General features: G+C 35.1%; 1 protein-coding gene across 1 annotated transcript; it reads left to right on the top strand.

Annotated features, from left to right (window-relative positions):
• Window positions 1-971: 971 nt before the first annotated feature.
• On the top strand, window positions 972-6,248 carry LOC118737975 (cytochrome P450 CYP12A2-like). The gene is made up of 6 exons (XM_036468819.1): window positions 972-1,173; window positions 2,781-2,886; window positions 4,341-4,587; window positions 4,657-4,773; window positions 4,848-5,298; window positions 5,370-6,248. The coding sequence occupies exons 1-6, from the start codon at window positions 1,093-1,095 to the stop codon at window positions 5,949-5,951; spliced, it is 1,584 nt and encodes a 527-aa protein (XP_036324712.1). The 5' UTR covers window positions 972-1,092; the 3' UTR covers window positions 5,952-6,248.
• The last annotated feature ends 6,124 nt before the right edge of the window (window positions 6,249-12,372 follow it).

Raw genomic sequence — 12,372 nt, 5'->3', positions numbered from 1 at the left:
TAAACCAAATTGTATTGTATCTAGATCGCAAAAAAAACAAGAAATTTTTAAATAAGCCACTTCAACAATTTCCTCCTTCTAAGCGCGGAATCAATTCAAATAGTTGGAGATTTACTAGTTGAAAATTCTTTTTAAAAATGTACACGGATGGCTTTCCAAAAGTATTGGGCAAAATTTGCGTGAACCGTCACGAGTAAACCAACATGTATTCAGAAGTATGTAGTACAAATGAAAACGAATCGAATCAATTGTTCTAGCAACATTGCACGTTAATATAGTTCGGGCACACTTCGAGAATAGTTTAAGACTTTTTCGGAGCTAGTTCGGGATATTTTCGGAGCCAGTTCGGGATTAGCTCAAGACTTTTTCGGGTTTAGTTTCGGGGCTACTTTGGGATTTTTTCGGGGTCGTTTCGGAAATGGTTCAAGACTTTATCGGGACCATTTATGGACTAGTCCGGGACTCAGATTAAATTTCATGAATACCTGGTATTCACAGTGCATGCTTCCACTCCGCAACGCCTGGGTTCAAGCCCTGGTCAAAGCAACATCGCAAAAAAAAAATATGGAAAAAGGTTTTTTCTTAACAGCGGTCGTCCCTCGACAGACAATGGCAAATCTCCGGGTTTATTTCTGCCATGAAAAACATCTGCTCATAAAAATAAAATCTCCTTTCGGAGTCGGCGTAAAACTGTAGGCCCCTCCGCTTCGTGTGCCAAACACTAACATAAATATGTGAAACACCAATCTATTATTATTGGATGGAAATATCTCTGTCTTATAGGGTATAAACCATCCAAATTGATTCCGATAAACAAAGTAATTTTAAATTGACTGTTCAAAAAAGCTCTGCGCAAAACTTTCACATTACGAAGCGCAAAGCATTTCCACGACCGTTAGAATAACAAATATTACAATAAATAGATAGCATGCAAAGCCGATTTATGAGCATTTGTTCAGTTCAGTTAGTTTGCAAGCGTTGAGATATTCAGTTCTACATATAGGCAAGCGAGTGTTGCAGTTCCTTTGTTAGTTTTGCATATTCAATTTATTCTAAAAGTGTTTGATTAATAAATTAACTTGCGTAAACAAAATGTTATCGCGTTATCTACTGCAACGTTCGTTGAGTGCAACGTCAATGAGACGATATGCGACTGCGGCACCACAGGCACAGGTTGTTTTGAGTATTGCAATTATTGCGCATTTTAGCAAATTTATACATTTCCGAAATCACTATATTTCTGGGCAAAAACAATAGCCACTTGAATCGACTTAAGGCAAAATTGATTCGTATACTTATGTTAACAGTCACACCCGATTTTAGAACAGAGTAGGTAGTAGATCCTTGTATGAATACTTACACTTCAGTCAGTATTATTGCGTCCAACTTGTTTCCGCGTTTGTCTTAAAATATGGTTTGGCCGGTATTGTATGTACATATATAAATGCATGTGTACACTTTATTATCCTCATAAGCCTAGATATTTTCATTAAATCGCTAAATTTCTAACTTATTAAGAAAATAGTTACAGATTCAAGAGAAGCATAATAGTCTAATTCGTTTTGAAGTAGATCATATTTATTTACATACAGTAAGCATCAAAATAGATGAGCTTAGCATTATGTTTTTATTATTTTCTCTTACTTTAAATGGACCCTGCAGGAAATGGGACTAGTTTGTAGCTAACTAAAAAACTAACTACCATTCGACTACTGGTAACTATTTGCTTTGGCCGTAACTAACTAAGTACATACTCTTGAAGGGCGATGGCCGAAAATTAGTGAGAACTGGTTTCCTCTGCATTACTTGTCAACTAAGTTGTAGCGAACTACTTTGGACATAAACATCAATAAGAAAAAAAAATATTTTTTTGCTTTTTTTACTTTTACTCTTATTTATTTACTTTATTTCATTACACCAGTCCCGGGATTTAGATATTTATTATTATAAAAATTAGAAGAAGTGGGCCACGTAGTATGGGTACGTTCCCTTATATGTGTTTTTCTCTGAGGTATGACTTTCTACTTTTTCTACTTCTATTGCCGTGAACTCTGATATAGATACATTCAATTTGTATGTATACTTATGGCCAAATTAATACAAACGAGACAATGGGCCTTATGAATAAAAACTAAGCAATTGCTTTTTCTTAAAATTTCCGTGCTTCTACTCGATTTAATGAAATAAATTTAAGTAAAATATCTGAAACTTTAAGATAAGGCGCCTTGACTATTTACCTTTTGCTTTTTTAATCTTCATTAATTTTTATAAAAGTATAGCTCATTATCAAACATAAATCCAAATTTGAGACCGTGTGCAAAACTTAGAAAAGTTCAACAAATATTCATCTAAATTTCAAACTTTAATTCGAATTTTTAGTTATATTTTGATATGTATTAAATTTTAGTGTAATAAAGTGCAAGTGTAAAGATGATAAAAAAACGCTGGTTTTTGGTAAATTTTACGCTGACATTCTACGCATTTTCCTTCAATATAAAAAATTTTTCATACATACTTACATTGCGAGGAAAAAAATAATTTGTGGAATTCTTCTAATTGTTTGTTACAAAGCTTTGCAAAGGTCGAATGAGAATATATATATGGTTTTGTTGGATAATGAGCCAAATATAAAAAAACACTAACTAATAGTAAATAAACAAAAGAAAATAGAAAAAACTGTCGTGTTTCTATTATTTTATCTATAGGTGTATATACGCATATTTTAATATTTTTTTTTAACTTTGCTTTATTTTCTACTTAATTGTAATTTGTATAAATAGATAAGCGAAACAGTGTCTACTGCCGATGCTTTGGAAAATGCACGTCCATTTTCAGAGATTCCTGGGCCAAGCAAATATGAACTTATTCGTGGATTTATGCCAGGAGGTAAGAAAAATCTTTTTAATGTACATTAGAAATGCATAGATGTGGCGTGGACGGGTGACCAATTGTTAAGAAAACGGGCGGAAAAGAAGGATACACCCTTAAAGTTCGTTTTTATGCCACTATTTATAAAGCAACACTAAAATATTTAGCGCCGTTTTCTGAAGTCACCTTTAAGTTTAAAGCTCACTTTACATTTAAAGGTTGGATTAAAAGTATAGCTTTATCTAGAGTTAGCATTCTATTATAAGTTTATGACGTATGTCATGCTTTACTTGAGACACAATTATAAATTTTAATGCAACCTTTAAATATAAAGTTAGCTTTAAAGTTACGGGTTACTTGATAAAACGGTCCTTAGTGCCTCAAAATTTCATTGACTTGAAAAGGTATCTACAAAAGTGAACGAGAATTAATTAAAACCCAGAGTCCCAATAACTGTCGAAATTTGACCGAGTGAATAGTGTTTTAAGCATTTTATTACGGAAAGGAAGGCTCGGTTGGCTCTTATGCTTCTTTTATCGGTCCCATATAGCTTGCGATGTGCTTGGGGCCTTAAAGTGGCAGAAAGTCCAAGATTAGAAATTAGAAATGGCTGATTACATTCTGGATATTTTATCCACTAACTGTTGTATGAACAGTACTTTTACATAAAAATTCGAGCGGGGTAATTTAATGATGGGTTTTTCATAGATTTATTTCCATTTAAATGCCAAGTTTAATAGCATACAAGGGTTGCTCCATAACGGTTTTCTATAAATTTTCCTACACTGAGAAAAGAGTCAACAATTTATATTAAATGGTTAAGGTTTCCAAATCTAATGCTGAGAGAGGTTGACGTAACTTGTGTATTTTTTCTGTGCCTTTTCAGATTTGAGAACACAGATTGTACAGTGGTCAACAAATTATAGGCGCACAAATTGACAAATTTTCACAATTAATTTTTTGTTATCTAATATTATTTTATTTTTTTTTTTGTATACAAATATGGTTCAATCTTTACCAAAAACCATGTGAGTCCAAGTTTAAAAATTTGGCAACGTTTAAAAAATCAACAAACTTTCGTAATTCACCTTAAATCAAAAACCCAAAGAAATGCATTAGAGCTTCGCTGATATAGATTACTACTATTTGCATGAAATTTCCTCGAAAACCGCTGGTCTTACAAAAAAGTTAATTTCATATCTCTTGTAGGCAGTATCCTAGGCTATAAGCTTGGTAACCACAATTTTTTCCGTAGAAGTGACCATTAACTAGACTTTAGTGAAACCCTTTTTAGTGGCCTTCGAACCTTCGCAGCATCTCTGGCGAAATTTCGATCGATGGGGCCGTTGGGTATGTTGTTTAAAACAAAATAGGAAATTTTCCATAGTTATCCCGAAGCGAAATATGTATTTTTGAGTTATTTTACAAAACCGTATTATTAAAACATTATTAAAATTTCCCTTTTGTCTTAGGAGAATACTCCAAAATAACCTTTACTGAAGCAACGAGGATAATGCAAAAAAAATATGGATCAATATTCCACTTTCCCGCCCTTTTTGGCAAACCTGAAATTATAATGGATCTCAATCCGCTCGATTATCCCATAATATTTCGTAACGAAGGTATATGGCCCGAACGACGCTCCTTCGAGACATTCGTTTACCATCGCACGGTGCATCGTCCAGATGTATTTCAAGGCGTTAATGGACTTATCACAACGTATATCAATTAATTGCATTGCTCAATTGGATTCACTTCCTATAATATGTACATACTTATTCTTTATAGAGGTGGCGAAGAATGGGCGAAAATGCGCACAGCTGTCAACCCAGTTTTGATGCAACCTCGTAATGCCAAGCTCTACTTAAATACGCTATTGGAAATAAACAACGACTTTTTAGAGAGGTATTCTCTGTTGTGAAAATGTTTTGATTATCTTCATGTTTACCTATTTTTTTTATTAAACACATTTTATTTAGAATTCGTGACATACGGGATCCGAAAACACTTGAGGTACCTGCTGACTTCCACGACGACCTGAATCGTCTTACCTTGGAAGGTGTAACAGGTGTTGCCCTCAACACTCGTCTAGGAATGATACATAAAAATCGGGATGCACCAGAAACAAAAATTCTTTTGAAATCGATACGCAACTTCTTTGACTACTCTGAAGACTTGGAAGTTAAGCCTTCGATTTGGAAGATTGTGAAAACACCCAAATTCTACAAACTTATGGACGCACTGGATAAACTCACCGATTTGTGCAACAAATATATCGATGAAGCTTTGAAACAAATTGAATTGGACAAAGATGGAAAATTCACCTCGGAAGTGGGTAAGGAAAAGAGTGTGTTGGAAAAACTATTACGCATTGATAGACGCATCGCTGTGGTAATGGCGTTGGATATGATGATGGCCGGTGTGGATACTGTAAGACTGCCATAATTTTATCAAATTTTTTTGAAGTAAAAGAAATCAAATTAACTCACAATCCTTTACAGACAAGCTCCACGTTAGTGGGTATTTTATTTTGCATCGCCAAAAATCCGGACAAGCAAGCGAAACTTTTCGAAGAGCTCAACCGTATATTGCCTAGTAAGGATTCGCAACCGACAATTGAAAGTATGCAAAACCTGCCCTATTTGCGCGCCTGCATAAAGGAGGGTATGCGCTATTATCCCATCATTTCTGGCACAATGCGTCGGCTACCGAACGACGTGGTATTAAGTGGCTATCATATACCGGCTGGCACCGATATTTCGGTCAGTTCTAACTTGTTGCTTCGCAATGAGAACTTCGTGGTCGAACCGAATAAATTCATACCAGAACGTTGGCTACGCAATGATACCGAAGGCAAGAAATATCAGCTCGATAATCCTTTCCTGTTTCTACCCTTCGGTTTTGGCCCACGCAGCTGTGTAGGGAAGCGCATTGTAGATTTAGAATTGGAAGTAACTTTGGCTCGGCTGGTGCGAAATTTCGTGATAGAGTTTAATTATTCAACGGAAAACGCGTTCGTACCAAAACTCGTACTTCAGCCAGCTATTCCATTGAAATTCAAATTCGAGGAGAGAAAAGCGTGAAGAGTTATCATGGTCCCTTTGTTTATAGATAGTGTTAAATAATACTGAACTAATATTAAGTACTTACCTATACATATGCGTTCGTATGCAACCAAATAATTGAGGTGATAAGGTGATAAAAGAACCCAAAATGTATGATAAGAATATTTTAAAAACAAACTTATGGACGCACAGTGCATGTTCCTTAGAACCGTAACAAAGAAATAATCAATATACATAGTAAATACACATTTATTATTTGATAATGAAATCTGCATTGATAAAGTATTTATATGTTAGTGTTATTGATTTGAAATAAAAGAACATTAACTTTTAAAATGTTTACGTATGTATGCATGTACATTAGGGTAGTCCAAACAAAGTTAAGTCGGAATTTTAGTACTCACCCCCTAGGATTTTTCTATATCGAAAAAAATAATCCCTTACTTTTTCTTTTTGAAATCAAAAAAGAGGTCGGTCAAAGCGCTCAAAGTTTTACCTGTAGATATTTATATGCAAAAAAAACAACTTTTGGTAGAAATGGTATATAATTCTTGAGAACCAATACTTTTCGACCGGGAAGCTATAGTTCTCTTCAGAAGACTTCCAATAATACTACCCAAATATTTTTTTGGCCATTTTTTAAAACTAAAGATTTTTTATTGGTCTACTTTTTGCATTTTCCGGGATTTTGGGGACTTATGAAATGTGTTTAAATAGACAATTGGGTAATATTATTGGGAATCTCTTAAATAAAAATAGGGTTTTCCGATTTAAAAATGCTGTTTTTCAAGAATTCTATACCATTTCTACGAATAGTTGTTTTTCCCCCATATAAAATAGATAGAAGACTTTAAGCGCTTGGAGCGACCTCTAAATATTTTTTGATTTCAAAATTAAAAAAATGGACACAATTCGAAATTCAAAAAAAAATCCTAGCTACTCTTAAGTGTTTCATGTAAGAATTAAACATGGATTAGACAGGGATAAGATACACGAGATACTTAAAGGTAGTAAGGAATTTTTTATAACTTTCATGAGCATGAAATGGTATTATAACTTTGGTCCGATGTTTGTAAGTACCAGAATAAAAAGAGATAGAACCATTAAAATTTATACTTATATGATCAGAACGTCGAGCTGAGTCGATTTAGCCATGTCCGTCTGTCCGTCTGTCTGTTTGTCCGTCTGTTTGTATGCAATCTAGTCTCTCAGTTTTCGAGATATCCGGATAAAATTTGGTAGGTGAGTGTATTTTTATAATGTATTAATCATTTGTCGGAACTGGAAGAATCGGACTACTATAACATATAGCCCCCATACAACTGATTGTTCAGATATGAGATTTTTCGTTATAACTTCTCGAAGACAGTGCTGCTCTTACTTGTTTTTATTTTAAATTGTGTATTTATTGCAGAGGACCATCGATATGTATTGATATTATTTAAGATTTTGATATGAAGCGTTTTTAAAGCCCATTACATTATTGGCATGTATCCACGATTTAAACAAGGGCGGAATGAAGTACGAACAATTTTTCAATATCCCTTGCAAAATTCTAGAAAGCACAAGATCAAAATTAAATACACCAAATATATCTGTACTATTACAGCATGCATACCACCGAATATAAGATGAGATTTACGAGAGAGTTATTACTTTACTATTTTGAAAGACGTCGATTTTGTTTCAGGTCTTCTTTGATACACGTATTATTAAGAAACGAGCGTCTCGCCGAAATCCGCATAATATCGAGGTTCTTCATCATCTCCCGAATTCGCGCACACGCTCTGACGTAAAGGAAGGATTAGACGTCCAAAGCTATCCTCCATGAGCGCTTGGAGGACACTTATAAGAGGTGTCCCCGTCTTTATATCTAATTCGTGCCATGTGATTTCAATGTCGAGTTGGTCCCACCATCGCAAGATGTAACCTCCCCATCGAAACATCCGTTAACGGACTGTGGCTAATCGACTACGTCGGAGCTCGTAACATGATAGTATGCAGCATAAAGTTCCACTATAAAAGGATTTATCCGGTAACTTTATATCCCATGACCCTCGATCGGTAAATTAATAACTCAATCGATCATGTTGGTATAGCCGGAACATATGTTTTCAATGTTGCAGACGTACGTCCAAATCGAGTGCCAAACATTGACTCGGATGATTATCTTGTTGCGCACAAGATACGCACTAGCCTTTCGAAGAACAACTACAGCGACCAAGTGATCAATATCGATAGTGTCCTAAAATTAAGGGTGAAACGCTTCTCCACTCTATTGAGGAGCACTAAATCAATTAGAAGACGAACCCGAGCTGTCGAACGACGATGGAGTTGACAAAGCACATCTTTACTATGATGAGGTACGAACAGCAATTTAGCGGGTGAAAAACAACAAAGCTGCTATGTATAACTGATGACCTGGCAGCAGAACAGTTCAAGAATGGCAGCTGGGAGGTCTTAATCCACGTGTCACATGCGTCAAGAACCGCAATTTCAATGTTCTTAAATGCCTCAAAAGCCATTATCAATAATATGGCGAGTAAGGCTGAGGCCACCGGTCACGAATTGAATGGGCCTTATACGTTCGCCTTTTGACCTGGCTAATCCTCAATCCTAGTCTAGGTATTCATCATATGCTAAGTCTTGAAAAACCCTCTCGAGAAGAGGAAAAGGAGTTGACTTTATGCCTGTATGTGCGCGTTTCATACCTACCTTGAATTGCATACGGCTGTATAGATCTATCTATAGAATGACGTAAAGTAACACTGCAATTCTGTGGCAAGGATATCTGCGAGCCATCCCACACTAAACGTATATTAAGACAAGGCAACTACCTAGCATGGCACTACATCAATCTAATACTGGAGAAGATAGCAAAGCTAATCGGTATCGAAACTGCAACGCCTCTTCCTATTTGGATACGGAAGCAAACAGAAGTGAATAAAATAGAGCCTTTTGTTTACCAAGGAACCAGCAGTAACAGCGATAATAATTCCAGTCTTGAAATCCCATGGGGGATCCAATTTCGATTAAGTGCTACTTTGGGTGGATAGCACGTACAAAAATCATACTAATCATGCCAACCAGGCTGTGGCAGCGGTGAATACCACAGACGATGAAATGATTAGCTACAACGGTATAAGTACACATGGGGCAGCGGCTTAAAATAGAGCGGCACCACTGTGTCGGCCATGTCGTTAAAGCGTTTAACGCCGCATCAGCTGATGGTAGAAAAGGTAGAAGAAGGCCTCCTCTACGATGGTAAGACCTGCCGGAAAGAACCTGTCTTGGCATTTTCAAGTGGCGCCAATTGGCGCAGAAGAGAAAGGATTGGTTATGTAAACAAGGTTAATGCAACATTATCTGGTATGTTTTCAAACTTAAGTAAATGGCGTTCGGTGGAAAAAATTTAACTCCAACAATGAAATTATTACTATTTTGAGAGTCCGAGAATTCGTATTAGGTCGACAAAGTGTATAGTTGTCATCAAGCGCGAACCTACGGGTCCGTAATTAGTGAAAAAATACTATATCTTTGAATTCTTATACCAAATATCGATGGCTGAGTGGAAGATCGACCTATCTCGGCAGCCAGTTCGAAAACGCCCTACCTCAGAAATTTTTTCAACAACGCTTTATCTCAGAAAACTTTTCAAGAATGCCATACTTCAGAATTTGATTGGAAAGCACCCTACCTGAGAATTGGGTTGAATAACGCCCTATCTCAGCTGCCGATTCAAAAACGCCCTATCTCAGCTTATTTTCAATGTATTTTCATTTGAGATAGGGCGTTTTTGAACCGAGTTCTGAGATAGGGCGTTCTTCAACAAAATTCTGAGATAAAGTGCTTTTCAATAAAATTCTGAAATAGGTTGTTTTTCAATAAAATTTTAAAGTAGGGCGTTCATGAAAAGTTTTCTGAGATAGGGCGTTTTCGAATTGGCTTCCGAGATAGGTCGATCTTCCACTCAGCCATCGATATGGAATAAGGATTAACACCGTCCATATTTTAGGACGATCTTAAAGTTTTTTTTTTTATTTCCTAATGATGTAAATCTTTGCTCCTTCATGGTAGAAATGTCACCTTTGACACATTTTTTTTAGTCCCGAGAGTCGGTAATTATAGTTTGCACTGGTGTCAATAATAGAAACGCCTTATGTTGACCAGTTTTGACTATACATAATTCTTTTGTTTATTTAATATTTAATATTTTTGTTTATAAAAGTTTAGCTCATTTTAGATATAACAATCTGCATATAAATTCGGATTTATAACTGTGCACAACAATTATTAAAATTCAAAAATATTCACAGAAATTTCAAACTATTTATTCAGAATTTTTAGAAAAGTTATACACCCCTATGCTGTAATCCGTCGTAGATTCGATTTTGCCACGAATCGTAAAATTGGTATGCTGAAATCCGCGTTGTCGTATCGTATTTGTCGGAAATTTTGTACGAATAGCAACTCGTGTCGGAGCGAAACAAATTGTTTTAAAATATCAATAAAATAAAGTATGTAAACGCAAAAATATGTATGTAAGTTGAAGTGTGAATAAATAGAAAAAAAAACATATTAATAAATATTTACAAAATTAACAGATCGAAGATCACAACAAATCGGTCGCAATGCGAAAAACTGGTGGAATGCATGAACGAAAGGCCGGACATTGGTCGAGGCTTTGTAAAAGGAGCTAAAGAGGATATGGTAGAGTTTTGGAAAAGCGTTCCACGAATTAAAGCGGCACAATATCTAGTGAAATAGAGGCCCTTTAAAAGAGGGAGCTTACTTTTTATCATTTAAGCTAAATGGATCAGAACAATCTCCTAGCAATCTCCTTTGTATGTTGATGCAACAGTTAGCTGTTCTTCCTCCTGGGACAAAAGTGCACCGGCCATTGAATCCTTACTATTCTACTTAATTAAGGAAAAGTCTTTTCAAAAAATGATTAAACTTATTTTTTTTATTTCACTACTCACTTGCGATTATATTTATTTTGATTGGTTTCTGCCAAAGCAGCTGATTAAGAACTTCGAATTTCCCTATTTCAGTTGGCAACGCTGTTGGTAGTTACGATCGGATTATAGCATACCAAATTTCGAATTTTTGTAACGGAGCAACGAATTCATAACTACGAACTTTCGGATTACAACATCCGGTGATAGATATTCAAATTTATAGCCCACTAAAATATAATTAGATAGGGTGCAAGTTGCAAGTGGCTAAAAATACCGTTCATTTTTTATAACTATGTAGTATCGCCCAGTTGCCGAAATTCGACACTTTTTTTTTCATTCACTTTTTGATTTTGCTTGTCACTAATATTGTCTCCTTTATGCTAATGACGAATTTAAGATACATATAGTAGATCATCTACCCATCCCCATCACCATCAGCCCATCTACCTCACCAATGTTGTTATGTAAAGTGTATAAATACACCTGGAAAAAAGGCGTTTTACCACACTAAAAGCACCAAATTTTTTTGAATCAAGGGATGCTTTTTTCAAAACATAATACCGAAGTACTGCACATTAAAACTGATATATCTCGAGAAAGAAAAATCGAATCGCAACAAACGAAAATGATGCCCTAATTAGAAATGAGCAAATAATTTGATGTTTTCATTATTATATAACCTCAAATATCGCTAAAACCCGTGTTTTTGGCTCTTTGAGGTTAGAATATTTGTAATTCTAGTGCTAGAGCAATTGTGAGGAAATACTTAACTTACTTGCGTACTAGCATTTTCGCCGCGAATAGAATTTAACAAGATGGGTTTCCAACTTCATCTTTTTATCAATCATGGTTGTATTTTAGTCCATTCAAATTTGTAGATTCTTGTAAATTCAGTGCTGCCACAGCTTAAATATTTCAAATTATTTCAGGTTTTAACTATCTCGAAGTTCAGAAAAAAGCATTAAAAAAGGCACTAGGCACTAAATAATTTTTTTCGGCGTTTTAATTTTCAAAAAGCACTAAATCTAGTGCTTAAAGCACCAAGTTGGCAACTATGCTAATACTACAACAAAACTCCTAAAATAGGAATTCTAAACTTTATGGAAATTTTCATAAAAATTTTCCACTCCTTAATTACTCCTTTTAGAAAAAATTTTAGTACGTATGCAGTTTTGCATCAAATCTTTTCTAAAAAGGGTGGATAAATATAGAGCTAGCGAAAAACAAAAAAAACTAAAAGCGTCCGTATTGAAAAAAAATCTACATATATACGTAAGCTCCATTGTATTATACACTTACCAAAATGGTGGTTAATTTCGAGATAAAACATACATACTTTTCTCATTTCTGATCAAAAAAAATTTTAGCATTTCCTTAAATAGGGTTAAGGATGAATTTCCACTAAGCAATAAAAAACTTTTTATCACAATTTTGGGCATTACGTTCATATTAATTGCCAACAGTGCGATTCATGAAAC

The sequence above is a fragment of the Rhagoletis pomonella genome, unplaced genomic scaffold (genome assembly GCF_013731165.1).
Source record: "Rhagoletis pomonella isolate Grant_MI unplaced genomic scaffold, Rhpom_1.0 Rhpom_scaffold_00004, whole genome shotgun sequence".
NCBI classification, from domain to species: Eukaryota; Metazoa; Arthropoda; class Insecta; order Diptera; family Tephritidae; genus Rhagoletis; species Rhagoletis pomonella.
This window is presented reverse-complemented; position numbering and strand designations above follow the sequence as displayed.